The sequence below is a fragment of the Eretmochelys imbricata genome, chromosome 1 (assembly GCF_965152235.1).
Source record: "Eretmochelys imbricata isolate rEreImb1 chromosome 1, rEreImb1.hap1, whole genome shotgun sequence".
NCBI lineage: Eukaryota > Metazoa > Chordata > Testudines > Cheloniidae > Eretmochelys > Eretmochelys imbricata.
The window spans coordinates 45,257,872-45,275,026 of NC_135572.1; the positions used below are offsets into that span (position 1 = coordinate 45,257,872).

General features: G+C 42.6%; 1 protein-coding gene across 2 annotated transcripts in view; it reads right to left on the reverse strand.

The window, feature by feature from the left end:
• ATP8A2 (ATPase phospholipid transporting 8A2) overlaps positions 1-17,155 on the reverse strand; it is a 668,324-nt gene that overhangs the window by 508,711 nt on the left and 142,458 nt on the right. For both annotated transcript variants that reach the window (XM_077809582.1, XM_077809591.1), the window contains 6 exons: positions 16,585-16,696; positions 14,328-14,493; positions 10,436-10,563; positions 9,205-9,282; positions 3,152-3,240; positions 2,009-2,053 (listed from right to left, as the gene is read on the reverse strand). In XM_077809582.1, the coding sequence (XP_077665708.1) occupies positions 2,009-2,053; positions 3,152-3,240; positions 9,205-9,282; positions 10,436-10,563; positions 14,328-14,493; positions 16,585-16,696 (618 nt within the window). The remainder of the gene's footprint in view (positions 1-2,008; positions 2,054-3,151; positions 3,241-9,204; positions 9,283-10,435; positions 10,564-14,327; positions 14,494-16,584; positions 16,697-17,155) is intronic.

Here is a 17,155-nt window from a genome sequence, read left to right on the forward strand (position 1 = left end):
ACCTCATTATTTACCACTTTTTTCAGGATCATTTATGAATATGTTGAACAGTACTAGTCCCAGTATAGACCCCGGGGGACATCATTATTTACCTCTCTCCATTCTGAAAACTGACCATTTATTCCTATCATTTATTTCCTACCCTTTAACTAGTTACCGACCCACAAAAGGACCTTCCCTCTTATCCCATGACAGCTTACTTTGCTTAGGAGCCTTTGGTGAGGGACCTTCTCAAAGGCTTTTTTAAAAGAATTCTAGTAGACTGGTGAAGCATGATTTCTCTTTACAAAAACCACGTTGATTCTTCCCCAGCAAATTATGTTCATATATGTGTCTGACAATTCTGTTCTTTACTATTCTGTGCTTTACAGAACAAGAAGCAATGGTCTCAAGTTGCAGTGGGGGAGGTTTAGGTTGGATATTAGGAAAAACTATTTCACAAGGAGAGTGGTGAAGCACCCGAATGGGTTACCTAAGGAGGTGGTGGAATCTCCTTCCTTAGAGGTTTTTAAGGCCCAGCTTGACAAAGCCCTGGCTGGGATGATTTAGTTGGGGTTGAGCAGGAGCTTTGAGCAGGAGGTTGGACTAGATGACCTCCTGAGGTCTCTTCCAGCCCTAATCTTCTATGATTCTATAGTTTCAACCAGTTTCCCCGGAACTGAAGTCAGGCTTACTGGTCTGTAATTGCGGGATCACCTCTGGAGCCCTTTTTAAAAATTGGCATCACATTAGCTATCGTCCAGTCATTTGGTACAGAAGATGATTTAAATGATAGGTTACAAACCACAGTTAGCAATTCTGCAATTTCACATTTGAGTTCCTTCAGAACTCTTGGGTGAATACCATCTGGTCCTGGGGATTTATTACTGTTTAATACAACGGTTCTCAAACTTTAGCAACCCGAGGACCTCCATTTTGATTAAAAAAATTTCACACCCCCCCAACCCTTCCGCTCAGCCCCAGTCCCCACCCCCATTTCACTCCTTCCCCAAGGCCCCACCCCCGACGCTCCTCTTCCTGCCCCCGCTCCACCGCTACCGCTTTCTGCTCCCTCCCCGGAACGTGCCCTGTCCCCACTCCTCCCTCTCCCTCCCAGTGCCTTCTGCAAGCCGGAGAACAGCTGTTCCCGACATGCAGGAGGTGCTGGGAGGGAGGGGGGAAGAGTTCAGGCAGGGAGAGGGAAGAGGAGTTGATCAGCGGGGCCCACGGATCTCCTGGAGTACCCTTGCAGACCCCAGTTTGAGAAACGCTAGTTTAATACATATTTAATACATACATAGTTACATATTTATTACCATTTATAATACACGTGTCCATCACAAAGCTTTGGGGGCCATTCAGAAATTTAAAAACACATCAGGTACAACAACCTGAAGTTTAAGCATTCCCCTAAATAAGCAGCACAAACGCTAAATCAAGACTCTTCCCTACTCAGGTAGAGACCTGGAACAAAATGAGTGTTTTGTACCATGCTCTGAAGGAAAAGCTCTTTCCCCCTAGTTTGTGATCCCTCTTGCTAGTTATTTAAACCATATTCACACACCACATTTTATAACAAAAGTCACCTCTCCCTTACTCCCTCTGCAATCAGTAAATTTAAGCCTCTGGGCAAGATTCACTACTCCTGCATCTATGGAGGCAGCTGTACTATTAGGAAGCTTCACTCCAACTGTGGCCGTGGTTTCACAGGCCACATGGGGAGTAGCACTGAATTAACATCTCCCACCCAGTTTGAGCCACTCACTCCCACGTTAGTCCTACCCACTTTGGGGGCTCTACCGACTGGCCTCAGTGCCTCAGACAAAATCTAAGTTCCACCTCTGCACCCTAACTGTAAGTGGACACAGCCATGTGGGGCAGACAATTCAGAAGTGACTTTATCCCTTGGACTTTTCCATTCTGGCTCTAAAATTTGGACAAACAATAATCTTTCATTCATATGTGTTAGATATGTGTTAGAGGTCTTCCTTTGTATAGTCCCAAACTAGTTCCAGTCAATGATTATTACCTGAAGTCTTCTGATGAACGTTCTCTTTCCAACTCTGGAAAGTGACTAAAAGAAGGAAAAAATGTATAATTATTAGCTAGTTTGATAAAAGAAAGGGAGTATATGACAACATAGAGCTAAGTGGTTAAAAAAAACCCAGGTTTGAAACACTAATACCCTGGAAACTTTTATCAAATTGTAGCATAGATTTAACCTTCCTCCTTCCAAAGACTTAAATTAAATACCATGTAACATACCCTGAAAGGCTATTTTGGATGGGACCTTAAATACTAAGGACACTTCCTGATTTCCATCAACATTAATGGATAGATTTTTAAGGAATCAGAATGCTAGGGACATGCCCTAGAACACACTAATAACAGCATGTGTAATTTGTACAAGCAGTTACCATGACAACATGTGCAAATGGCCAGATAGGCAATTGATTTCAAATGGGGCAATTCATATACTTTCACAAGAGCTTTACAAACTGGCAGACCACATAAAGTATAACCAGTTTTTTAGGAGAGGCAAAAGAGAAGAAATTAAAGACATAGAGACTTTATGTCAAAAACTTGGCCACAGAAGATTCCATACTGAGGTTTATGCACCCCTGCACAGGTTCCCAGGAGCTAGAAACCAGATTGATTCTTTGTATTAAAAATAAACAAACCCAACAATTTAAAGCAGACAGCATAAAAATGAGAAGTAGTTGCCCTTTCTGGGGGAGTGTTACCAAACAAAAGAATAAAGAATTGGTCACTAAATATGAACGATGGGCTAAATCCTAGTTCAGCTGAAGTCAATGATTTTAGTTGGATAAGGTCTTGACCCAACATTGGGTTCCCCTAAGGAAAACCCTATGATGAAAGGCCTGAAACTCATTTAGAACCACTTGTTTCATTCTAACCAGTTAGGTAAGAGGAAGAGGAGAACATCTTATTCAAACAAACCCTTCAACCATCACATTTAAATTATTTCAACCTTTGCGTTCCATAATTCATACTGCAGGAGAAACTAACAATTTATTTTATGGGCACAGAAATGAATTTCTGTTAATATAACCACACAGTTAAATTTAATTTTGTTACAGAACAGAAAACCAATTTGCGGAATTAATAAAATGAATGATTAAGCTAGGGAGTTTATAGAAATAGTACCTACCCGTATGTCACCCCAGCAATACTACATTTCTTGAAGTTCATAATATTGCATGTTAGCGTGCCTGTTTTATCAGAAAACAGGTATTTTACCTAGAATACAAATGAAACAATTGTAGCAAGTTCACAAGATTAACTTGCATAGAAGAACAGTCCAAACAAAAGGAAAATATACATTAAATAAAAAAAAAATCACAAGAAAGTATGCATGTTTAGGAAATACAGCAGTACAGGCCAATGCAAACTTTTTGCAGTTTGTCAGAGATGATTAGTTCTATCTTACAAAAGCTATAGGCAAATTCCAAGGAAAAATATTTAAAATAAGAGTTAATATTGGTAATATATTTCCTCTAAAAACAAGTCAGGACCAGATCTTGAGCGAGTATAAATTGTCAGAGCTTCACTATAATCAGTGGAGCTCTGCTGATTTACACCAGCTGAAGATATAGCGCCAGAAGCTTAAATGAACAAAATGCTAAAAAAAAAAGTGTCTGTAAATTCTCAGTTAAGGATCCAACACCAATTTTAATTCAAAAAAATTCTGTATGAGGTCCTGTGAACTGAAAATCCATCCATCACTTACAGGCTGGAGACCAGTACCTCCTCACATTCCTGTTATGAATCAGAGACCACGATGTCCCATTGCTCATTTCCCACATATCTGACAGGAGGAGGAGGTGAGCTGGGGCAGGGGAGTGCGAGGAGGGCCGCCCCCGCAGCAGCAGGTAACCCGGGGGGCGCGCAGGGGAACCACTCCCCGCCCCAGCTCACCTCCGCCACCCTCGGCCTGAGCGGGAAGCCGCCGCCTGCTTCTCAGCCCTCCTAGGCTTCCCGCCAAACAGCTGATTCGTGGGAAGCTGGCGGCGGGGGGCACGGAGAAGCAGAGCAGGGCGGTGCATTCAGGGGAGGAGGAGGAGCGGAGGTGAGGAGAGCTGGGGCCGGGCGCAGGGTGGGGAGCTGCCGGTGCGTGCTCTGCACCCACCAAATTTTCCCTGTGGGTGCTCCAGCCCCGGAGTACCCAGGGAGTCAGCACCTAAGGTGCCACTTTTGATGTGATCAGTGGGGGAGCGGCCGCTCCCCCGCCCCTAGGAGCCAGAGGGACCTCCCAGATGCTTCCTGGGAGCTGCCCCAGGTAAGCACCTCCGGGACTCCCCACCTCGCCCCCTGGCAGGTGCCTCTGGCTCTTAGGGGTGGGGTGGTCACCCACTACGGTGGCCCACAAGACCCTCCTGCCTGGTTCTGGGGGCAGTCAGGGGACAGGGGAGGGCATGGATGGGGCAGGAGTGCCGGGGGGCGGGGATGATGAATGACCCCCTCCTGGGGTGAGGAGGGAACCCGTTGTTAAGATTTTGGCAGCTCATCACTGCCTCTACACCTTTATAATAAGGATATTAATTCCCTTGTACCAGATATAACCTGAAAGGCTCATACCTTCAAACAAAAGTCTTATGCTGTTGTGACTCACACATTCAACAGGGCAAACTTAATTTTTTTCATAGGAACTTGGCCCTGGATCCTCAACAGAATTTCCAGATTTTTGAACATGTCCTTATTTTGTTATTTTAAATTTTCCTATGAAACTGGTTTTAAGAAAGATCTATTCTCAGCCTTAACTCTATTTTAGCAGTGCTTTTGTACTAGGATTTCCTTAGGTTTATTTAAAAGTAATGTACCAATCCTTTTATGCTTATCTTCATGAGGCCTCAAAAGGGGCCTCTAGAACAGACCTGGGCTAATAATGAAAATATATTCATTGTATTAATAAAATTTCATATAATTTACATTTCTTGACTATTCAAGAATTACCATGAAATACATTAAAAATTATTCCACAAATATTACCTGATCAGCCCTAGTTATATGCTGAGCAGTTACAACTTGTACTTTATGTAACCCTCTTTGGCTTTGAACAACTTAACTGGTAAAGTAAACATTAGAAAGTAGAGTCAGTCCATTGCACACATTTTTATGGAGTCCTAGTTCGGAAGACACATTTGTAGATAAGTCAAACTGTTGATTTAAACAAATTATAAAAATGTCCCTCAGAAGAAAAAAGCATTCATAGAAATGAAGGGCTGGAAGAGACCACAACAGGTCAACTAGTCCATCCTCCCACACTGAGGCAGGATTAAGTATCCCTGACAGGTGTTTGTCTAACCTATTATTAAAAATCTCCAATGACTGCAATTCCACAACCTACCTACATACCCTGGTCATTTTAGAATATCCGCAACTCAAAATTAACTTGTTCTATCAGCTAAACATGAAGGCCTGCCTTTTCAAACATGACTAGTGATTTTGTGTGCCTCAACTTTTGAGTGCCCAACTTGAGTCAGCTAATGGGGGCTTAAATTCAGAGAACAGATATTCAAAGCCTCCTGTAAACTGGTGTCTCAAATTCATATATCTCAGAATGAGTAGCCAAAGGCTGAGGCACTCAAAGTTTTATGTCAGAGAGGTTGCCTAAAACTGGGCTTAAAATGGAAACTGTCTTCCAACCCAGTGTGACTCCTAATATATTCAGCACTGACTATCATTTTAGACAGAGGGACATTTATGATCCAGCTATCAAATTGAAAATACAAAAAACCCAAGACAAGTTACCTAATTACCTCAAGCAAATGATAATTAAATCAAGGACTGATGGATACATTAAGATATATGTAAATTAGATGCATGCTAGCCTAATTAAACTGTACGTTTCATTACGAGATATAAAAGCCCTGAGGATCCAAAGGATTCCAGATTAAAATCAGAATTCCCACTATTCAAATTGTTGGCATGGGGGAAAGACCAGTCTTACTCTAAGAAGTCAAAACAGTGTCAACCACCCTGTTAAAAACTGTGCTTTCAGTAAATCTGCTATGCACAAGCCTAGAACTCTGCTGGGAAAGGGCTTTAGATAAAAAGGTCCATTATAAATTTTCAATGTAAAGATTTGGCATGTTAAAAAGTTAAATGATAATGAATATATGTATCTAACAGTGATAAACATTTTTGAATGTTACAATAGAAATTCTGCCTGTAAGGTCTCCACATTTTCTGGAATTTTATTTTGGGAAAGTTGATTGGGAAGTTCCTTAACTCTGAAAAATATTCTATTTGTTATTCAGAATTGTACAGAAAAGTTCTGAGCGACCGCACATATTTTATACACTAACTAGAATAGGTTGAGACATTATTAATCATTATTATCACTAATTATTTGTATTATCATAGTCATGGACCAGGACCCCAATGAGCTAGCTCCTGTACAAACACAACAAAACAGATGGTTCCTGCCTCGAAGGACTTACAATAAATGCTCTTGTCAGAATGCAAATGTCATGACTCCACAGGTTTCAAACCTGGGCCAGCAAGATTCATGGAAGCAGCTTCATGCCAGCTCCTCACTTGGCAGTTACTGGCAACAGCTTACCTGAGATCCATGAAGCCCAGCCCCAGTGGGAGGCGCCATCCCTGAGGCCAGATTGGTGGAGTCCCAGAGCAGCTGATTGGCCTACTGACCCTACTTAAGCCAACAGCAGGACCAGGAGGTCATCTGAACAAGTGGGCTCTGCCCTGCTTTAGACAATGGCCTTGTGCTTCCTGCTACCAGCTCCTACTACCTGCTCATGCTTCCCTGGCTTGATCCCTTGGCATTCTGACCTGCCTTTACTCAGGGCATCTGACTTTCAGTTTGTTTTCTACCTCTGACCCATTGGTATCCTGACTTGACCTGTCTCTTGTTCTGATCGCCAGTTTCTCTCCTGCTTCTGACCTCCCAGTATTCCAAACCAATTGATTCTTGACTCCTGTCTCGTGACCGTGGACTCGGGCTCCTACTATTAGGTTCGGCTGCCTGCGGCCCAACCGTGACAGTGACTTGCTATTCATCCAGTTCAGGAATGACTGAATTGGATGAAGAGAGATTCACTAATGTCTTTCTATTTTCCTTGTTGCAGAATAAAGAGTACAACATTTGCACCTGGTCTTATAAAAAGTTAGAAGGGACAGCTAGGATTTAATGAACAATTTAATTAGAGATTCAGAGTGCTGAATTAGAATGAAAGCTTTGGGATAAAATCATGCATCTACTGACCTGAGATACAAGGTCACCACCTTTCTAAAATGGTCTGCTGTTTTTCAACTGCAAGTTATGGTGCTTGATGCAGGAATTACTGAGTGAAATTCTATGTCTGTGTTACATAGGAGGTGGAACTATGATGAGCATAATGCTTCCTTCTGACATTAAATCTATGAATCTCTCATCTCTAGCAAATACTCTGCACAGAGGTCAGTGAGGGAAGAAACAGCCCTTCCCCCAACCTGGATTCCAAAATTGAGCGCTGTTAACCACACTCACCAGGGTTCAATATCTCATATCTCAATAGATGGCATGCAGTCCATGTGTCTGTAGGACAATGAGGGCACATGTACAAGCCTGCAGCCTCAGAGTAGATTTATGATGTTCTAAAACAGACCTTAATAAAAACTGAGGCAACACTTTAGATCAAACTGCCCTCAAATATACTCCAGCAGCTCCTACAGAAATTAACAGGAAGAACACCGACTGAATGCATCCCTGTATTAAAACCCTTCCCACTACTGTAACAATCTTTGTACAAAATATGCCTTGTGACATATCATTTGAAAGCTAATCACTTGCTGATCAATAATATCATGGTGAAATGTGGGTAGCAACATTATATGTAAAGTTATGAAGATAAGCTGAGATGATGATGGAAATGTGTTTATCAGACACGTCTGGGGAAGGGGTAAGCCTGTTTATCAAAGACAAAGGACAAGCTGACACCTCTAGCCAGTTGTCATCAAAGTTTAATTAATCAAGTGGCCATTCTTTGGCAACAAAGGCAGTCAGGGACAGATCGATCTGCATTTTAACAGACAAAAACATGGAACCTCTTTCACCACCAGACTCCCTGTCTCCATCCTCAAAGTGGGAAGGAACTTTATCTAGGGGTAGCCATCAGGAAAATGCATTTCAAAGAGTGACTGGACTATAAAAGTGAGGGCCAAAACCACTCCGGATATTATCTCTTTCTATCTCTCTTTCTCTCTTTCACCCAAGATGACAAAAGCACTAGCTTTTGATTTTGGGAAGGACCCTAACATGAAAATTTGGCAAGCAATGTTGCTAGGAACACGTGGTACAGATTTTACCTAGAACCAAGTCTAGCTCGGTAAGTTTTAGTTACTAGAAAGCATTTTATCTTTATTTCTCTGGTAACCATTTCTGACTTTACTGCCTTGTTCTTGTACTCACTTAAAACCTATCTCTTTGTAGTTAAATAAACTTGTTTTAATCAAAACTAATCCAGTGTTGTGTTTAAACTGAATGATTTGGGTAACTCCAGTTAAAAAACAAACTGTTGAATATTGACCCCTTGCAAGGGCAACAGACTTCTAATATCTCTATTGTCCAGGAGCGGGCTGGACAGTGCAGAACACACGTTTTTGGGAAAATTCAGGGCAGGGTGTGTTGGGGGTCACCCTTCAAGTGGTAACCAAGGCTAGTGGGAGCCAGAGTGTGAATGGAGTGTTGCTAGTAGGCTGCAGCTATACACAGATACTCAGGGGGTGATCTGCATGCTGTTTGGCTGGTTCTGAAGAGCCCAGGTTGGGAGTTACAGCAGCAAAGAATTGGGAGCACCCCAGCTTGCAGGGCAAGTGGTGACACAGCCCTTAACTGGTCTGAACTACACCCCAGAATGTGACAAATATACACATTCCAGGGCAGAATCTGGCCCCTTGGAGGAGGAAAGATGGTCTTTTGGTTCAGGCACTGAACTGGGACGCAGGAGATTTGGGTTCAAATCGTCTACGTCAGAGTCAGGAATTAAGTGACCTTGGACAAGACACTTAATCTTGCTGTGCAGCTCAATTATCTACCTGTAAAATAGAGCTTCCCTATCTCAGGGTCAGATATTACATTGAGGTGGACCAGAGAAAAGCCTATAATTATTATAAGAAAATCATTGCCTTTCTATGGTACCTTTTCATGTGTTTCTCCTACGTTATAGGACAAGTATGATATTCCCAATGAGGTTCTCTCACCTGCCCAAGCTCCTCATTAAGGTTTGACGTTCTGGCCATCGCAGGTGTATCTGTTTCTTGATAATACATATCTATGTCCTGAAAGAAAAGTGAAAACAGATACATAGTTTAATCAACTTAGAAGTCCTCACTTCTAAACAGAAAAACTGCTCACCTGTACTACAACCAGTTCTGTTTACATCATTGCATTTAAGTGGAATACATTGCAAAAATACCTACTGCATGTGCCAGTAATCCGAGAAGCAATTTTCCAGATGACTCAGCTTGGAAATGATTCAGTTATACTCACATAAAAATCGCATAGGCAAAATAAATGTAACTTCATCTGGGGTTATCTTTTTTTAGAGGTCTTTTTCTACAGCCATGCTGAAGCCCTGAGGTTGTACACATGCACACACCCAGCCAGATGCACATGATACATTTTCCACAACTTCCAACCTCCAGGCACATCACAGCCCTCACCTTTGTGCCCAAGGGGACTGAACGGGAATCCGTATGAAAACTGCCACTTCAGTTCCTTACCTGACCAGAGAGGTCACTATTTAGTGACATGAGCCACTCCCAACCTGCACTCTGTGGACACACATTGCAGCTCAAGCATCACCAGAGTGAAAGTGACCTGACCATGTTTTACTTTCACAGTGGCCCCCAGGGTTCTGAATAGGATAACTGAAAAAATGACAAGATACTGGTCATTTTTCACTCTGCTGAATCTTAGGAAACCTATGAGTTGCAGAAGAGTCACTACAACCAGTTTGCCAAAAGGCTCAGGAAGATGACACTACCTGTTCACACTCATTTCGTGTTCAGAAGGCTTTCCTAGCAACCAAAAGTGCGAAAAGCTATTTTTTTTTTCTAATGGAAGCTTAGAAACTGCAGAAATGGATGGCACTCATGCAGGAAACCTTTCTACAGGCAAGTGGTGTTTTCAAGCCCTGGTGGCATGGACCAGCAAACTAGCATTGACCAGATTCACTGAACTATTAATTGGTCTTGCAAAGGCAATAACTAAAGAGACACTGACAAAAAAGTGACAAATTTAATTTTAAGGAAAAAGAAAAGGAGTACTTGTGGCACCTTAGAGCCTGTAAGGTGCCACAAGTACTCCTTTTCTTTTTGCGAATACAGACTAACATGGCTGCTACTCTGAAACCTTGATTTTAAGGGTTTTACACCAATGCGACATTCAAAACCACAATTTATTAACCAACTTTTTGTTCTTGCTACTTACCCAGTTTATAAAAAGAGCCTGAGTAAACTTGACGACTTCCAGGGTCACCAGGAGACTGATGGGAATGAGGTTGTTGTACAAGATTATGAATGTTAGCAGATTGTATCCAAAATTGACATAGAGCTCTTCTGTGGACCGAAAGGTATAGGGTAAGGTCACTAACAAGGCATGTGTTCGTATTCAATCAACCATGCAGTTTTACAGTGTTCATACTGTGGAGAGTTCCCATTTAAAACCAATGGCATAAACAGATGAACATCTATGTTCTCCACAAAACAGACCTTTTCAATTTATTGAATTTATTCAATTTATTGAAAAGGGCTACATTGTGTCTACCCTTATGTGGGTAGGTGAGGGCTCAAAGCATTTACCTTCCACCTTGAGCCCCTACACAGGAGACAAGCAAAATCTTGCTTCTTGCTTTCGTGGCACACAAGGTTCCAGTGCAGAAAGCAATGCCAGCAATGGGCAGGGCAAAACTAAATCAAGGTCATGGCCCTGCCCCACTCCACTCCTGCCAGCACGCTTCATTCTATTGAAGGTTGTAGACTATGCTGTTTGTGTACACTCCTGGACACCGTGGTCCTTATTCTGATCTCACTTACACCAGTACAAATTCAGGACAAACTCCAGTTAACTTTCTGAAAAAAAATGTAAAAAATGGTGCAATGGAGATCAGAATCAAGCCCATCAGACGCAATGCCCCCAGGAGCTGTCACGGTGCACATAACTTCTTTATCCTGGTTCCCCTCCCATAACAAGTGCTCAGATAGCATGGTGTAAGAACCTGAATAGAATAAAATAGCACTGAAAAGTGAAAATCTCACCCAATGTGTTGTTTTTAAAGATGAGAAACAAAAGAAGACTTTTTACATAAAAAAAAGGCAGAGCCACCGCCAGCAGCAGCGCAGAACTAAGGTGGCAACACCATACCATGCCTTGCTTCCTTCTGCGCTGCTGCCTTCAGAGCTGGGTGGCTGGAGAGCGGCGGCTGCTGACTGAGGGCCCAGCTCTGCAGGCAGCAGCGCAGAAGGAAGGGTGGCAATATCAAATCATGCCCCCATCCTCATTTCTGTACTGGTGCTGGCGGTGGCTCTGCCTTCAGAGCTGGGCTCTTGGCCAGCCGCCGCCGCTCTCCAGATGCCCAGCTCTAAGGGCAGCACCGCGACCAGCAGCAGCGCAGAAGTAAGGCTAACAGTACCGCAACCCCTCCTACAATAACCTTGTGACCCCACACACACCCCCCAACTCCTTTTTGGGTCAGGACCCCTACGATGACAACACCAGGAAATTTCAGATTTACATAGCTGAAATCATGAAATTTAACATTTTTAAAATCCTGTGGCCGTGAAATTGACCAAAATGGACTGTGAATTTGGTAGGGCCCTACACATATTACATCCAAATTCATAAAAAGGGAAAGGCTAGCTATGCTGCATGCACACTGTGTGAAACATGAGATTTAGATTTGTGAGTAACTGAGTTTATTTTCAGTTCTGTAAGCAGGTTACTAGAAGTGCAATATTCCATAGTCCAAAGGGATCTGGTAATCCTGTATACACGCCATCTGTCCCCACTGAAGAGCCACAGATATTGTTTCTAGCAGCATATTTTCACTCTGACTCTCCAAAAAGCTGGTTTTGTTCCACATATGTTAATAGAGTTAGAAGGTGTGTCCCAATTATTTTCACCAACTATCTGTATTTATAGCTTCCAGTGTTGGCAAGTTCGGTAAACTATTCACTCTGGTGAGAATTCAAAAAAGATCACAATCAAAGAGTTGTGTAATTAAAACTAAATAAGGTATCCAAATAAAATGGTTTTACCAGCACTGAATATGCTAGATAAGTTGCCCAAATAAATGCATAGAAATAACAAGTACAACTGAGCATAAGAAAAACAGTCATTTAAAAGTATGGGAACTGAAGAATCCAGGCAAATGAATCTGGGAGAAAACTGAAAAGGCAGAGGTGAGAGCCAGAGATGAACACCCCTGAATGCTCAGAAGTTTTGAAATCTAGTTTAAATCTAAATTTTTAAATGGCTCAATATTTATGACAGGCTAAACGAAAATCTGGGTCCAAATGCTTCTGAACTTGGGAGTGTTTAAAATCCAGATCTGGAGAAGAATCTTCTGCAGCTTGGATCAGCCTCTAACTAAAACCAAGAGGCAGGCTTAATGGGAAAAGAAGTTTTTTTCTACCCAGACATTTGTGAGAATTAGGCACTCTGGTTAGGCACCCAGGTTTGAAGTTTGATTTTGAAAGAATAAAGTATACTCCCCTTTTCCGACAATAAGAAAGAATGACTGGTTCTATGTGTGTAACTCATGAGACTGCTTTGAAAATGCATCTCCCTAGGTGAGACAATACTTGTGAGCCATATCTTGACTTCAGTTATACCTGTTTTTCAGGAATGATATTACATTGATTTCAGCAAAGTTTTTCTCAATTTACACCAGTTTGTGAGATCAGTCCCTATAACCTTTGAGTACTCTCCATTACAAATCATATTCCATTTGTTTCTCTTCATCACTGCTTCCTTCAGTCATTTAGATATCTTGTGTTTCATATTTTTCCTGTATAGAATTTTTATTAAATCTGGCAACACTATTTTTTAAGAAAACACCCTCTAGTAGCAGTAACAGTGATGAAGATGGAAAGAACATGATTGCCATAAACTGAAGACAAAGCTCGTTCAATGAAGAATGTGTCTTAAGATCTGTATAGCCTGCTATCAATGCCACTCCACTCCTCCTCAAAGATTGGATCTTTTTCAGTAAAGGTACCATAATTGCAGTTCATCTGAAACAGATGACAGCTCAGCCATTGCCAGCGGTTTTACCACTGCCAGTAAAAGATTTACACAATTCCAGTGACATTTATTTATTTAGGTCTGCATCCCAAGATAGTGTCAGTAACACAACAGCCAATGTCTTGCACATTTTGTAGCTGATTGTAATATAAATTGAAATGCCAAAAATCTCTCTCCTGCAGAATGACTTATATTCTATCTTGAAGTGTTTTCACAATATCCATACCTTTGTATTACTATTTAATCTCATAAGTAAATAGAGATAGCAAAAAGGAAGAAAAATGGAGTCCTTAAATGAAACACACACACTATACAGGATCAGAGATTTGCAATTGCAAAATTACCCCGTCTGTTGTAAGCTAGAACAGCCTGGTCCAGCAAATACAAAGACAGCAATAATTCTTAACGTGTGAACATTAATCTTCAGGATATCCATATAGGGGAGATCATCTCCTCCAATTTATAGATGGGCTAACTAAAATGCAGAGGGACAGATCCTCAGCTGACATAAATCAGCATTAAATTAAAGCCAGTGGAGTTATGACACTTTACACCAGCCTAGGATCTGGTGAAAAGAGGTTGTGGCTGAAGTATGTAGACAAAAGGATTGAGAGACAGAGAGGAGAATGATACCACAAATCCTGTATCCAATTCAGTAAGTTACACTGCCCCAAACAATTTTTCATAACTGAAATAAGGAGCCTTTCGGTCATCTTTGAGTGGCATTTTGCACTGCTGTATGGGGCCCTTGGCATTTGACTCTCCTTCTTGTTGTCTCACATCCCCCTTTATTTTTGGACAGCTGCCTAGCAGCATTCTCAAACCTTGGGAGTGGGGAACATCTTGCATCCCTCAACAGCACATTCGCAGGCAAGCTGGGCTCCATAGTTACTGCAGTCTGTTTCTAGAATACATTGTCAAATAAAGTTAGCTGCTGGCTTTGATTTTTATTTATGGGCCTCTCTGCATTTATTTGGCAAAGATAAATGGCCTGGCATGCTCTGCAGAATCCTCAAAATTTATAAGCTCTCACTGTTTTAACACATAGACAATAGGCCACCTGCAATCAAACTCTCACCATTTGAACCAAGGTACCAGATGACTTCGCCGTGTGTTCTGTTCCAGAGTAAGGCACCCACAGAACTCACAAGGGCCATAACCAGAAGAATGCAGAACAAAACCAGAATCTGCATGTTGGTCACCTTCTCCACATTTGATCTCTTCAAAGGGGCTTTGGTTGAATTCTGAACAAAAGCAGAAACAGCCTTGAGAATTGGTTTAAGTATGGCAATAACAATAGCAAATGGTGAGAAAAACTGCTAAATAATATTACAATAACTACAAAAGTGGGACTGTTCTTCTTAATTCTTTGGCACACAGTTAATTTTCAGAGTCTTAAAACAGTGGACTTAGCTATTTTGTTCTCAAACTCCATTCCCAACCAGTTAAATATTGTATTTATGCAAAGTCTATGACTAGGGCCCCTAGCCACTATGGTGGTATTATATACACAAACACAGACACACAGAGATTAACAGACTACTGTTGTGAGTCAGACATAGGGGACATGTACTATGCTCAATCTCTTCTGAGGGCTCAGCACACTCCCCCCAGCCTATTCATCCCACTCTGATGGCCAAGGCAGGTAAAGAACAAGACCATGTCCCTGCCTCTGAGGGTCTAGCTCAGGGGTGGGCAAACTTTTTGGCCCAAGGGCCACATATGGGTTTGGAAATTGTATGGCAGGCCATGAATGCTCACAAAATTGGGAGTTGGGGTGCAGGAGGGGGTGAGGGCTCTGGCTTGGGTTGTGGGCTCTGGTGTGGGGCCAGAAATGAGGAGTTCAGGGTGCGGGAGGGTACTCTGGGCTGGGACCAAGGGGTTTGGAGGGCAGGAGGGGGATCAAGACTGGTGCAGGGGGTTGGGGCGTGGGAGGGGATCGGGGTGCAGGCTCCAGGTGGCGCTTATCTCAAGGAGGGGAGGCGCGGCCAGGCAGCTCTGCATGCTGCCCTGTCCACAGGCGCTGCCCCTGCAGCTCCCATTGGCCACAGTTCCCAGCCAATGGGAGCTGAGGGGGCAGTGCTTGGGGTGGGGGCAGCGTGCAGAACCCCCTGGCTGCCCCTACGTGTAGGAGCTGGAGGAGGGAACATGCTGCTGCTTCTGGGAGCTGCGTGAAGTGGGGCAAGCCCCAGACCCTGCTCCCACCCCACCTCCCGGCAGGAGCTTGAGGGCCGGATTAAAACGCCTGGAGGGCTGGATACAGCCCCTGGGCCATAGTTTGCCCACCCCTGGTCTAGCTCTCAGGGGAACACTAGCAGAGAGCAGCAGTTACTGTCCTCAAAAGAATGCAGGGATTGGAATTTTCTCTAGTTTCTGCACAGGGCTCTAAGAGGGAAAATGCTCCTTATATCTTCCCCTCAGCTCTTGTGCACTGCAAGTTTTTAGACACAGTTCAACAGTAGCCAAGTATAGTTGTCTTTTATAGCCTTAAATCTTAAACGAGCTGAACTAAAGTCTGGTGGAACCTGGCTGAATAGAACTACTTGCAGGATCAGGGCACATATTAATGCATGGAAAGGTTTTAACTGGATTTATTGTTCTAGAAGTAGATAATTTCTTCCTAGATTACAGCCCACAGAAGATTGCTTGTTCCAGAAAGTGAACAGGGGTATACTGCAGAGTCACCGATGACATTACTTCTCCTTGTTACTATACTTCTCTGCGTGAGAGTCAGGAAAAGCTTGCATTACCGTGGTGCTCTGAGAAGGCTGCAATGGCACTTACTTTATAAATTTAGATTAAAAATAGTTAGTACTATATATCATGTATAAGGATACGAGTCTGTCACAGATTCCATGATTTTTGGTGACCTCCAGAATTTAAGCCCCAGGCAATGGGACTTTGGCTGTCAGCTCTGTGCGGCGGGGCTCAGGCAATCAGCCCTGTGCCACAGGGTGAGCCCTGGGCAGCGGGGTTCAAGCTGTCACCCTCCACCTCGCATTTGGGCAGCAGGGCTCAGGCTTCTATGAATTATTGTTTATTGACTGCAACCTGTCCGTGACTTTTACTAAAAATAATTATGACAAAATCTTAACCTTAATCATGTATAAAATGTATGTTGTAAGCTCTTCCTGGCAGGTACTAAGTGCACATACTGCACCCAGCACTGTGGAGTCCCAATCTCACTCGAGGCTTCTGGATGCTAAGTCATTATATTTGTAATGCAGGACACTTTATTTTGCATAATCAACTCATAAGGACAGGCAGAATACAGAAAGAGAGAATACTGAGTTCCATCAAAACACACACGAGTTATTATTTCCAATCCATTTTACCTGCATGAGCTTTGTGTCATGTCCTGTGTATACAACTATTCCCAGGACCCACTGGGTGTTTCTAAGTTGTGCACCTCTCAGCAAGATCTGGTCAGGCCCAATGGGAACCGGACTAGAAGCCAAGAACAAAGAAAAAAATAAGAACAGATATTTTAAATGACTCTGAAGATACTCTAATTCAAGAAAGTTATTTTTCATTATATGAACACATACTTCTTTTCTTGGTTACTCCCCTTTCACATCATTTACAAAACCCAGCACTTCGAAGGAAATGAATAGTCAGAGACCTCCAGCATAAATCTGCCACTGCCCACACATAAATAAATACATTGAGTTCATTCCTCGACTGTCTTCCAGTCTCTGCACAGTGCAGCAAAGTGTGGGAGCTGCAAAGGAGCTGGCTACAGTTCCCAGTTTGTCATCCAGCATATTATAGAACAGCCTCAAGGCTGCCCTAAATAACACTCCAGCTAATGTGATTTCTATTGAGCAAACAGAGGGACATAAACAGCACTAGACAATTGGCAAACTTTTCAAAAATGAGCCACTACAAAGACTTTTAATCTTAAAA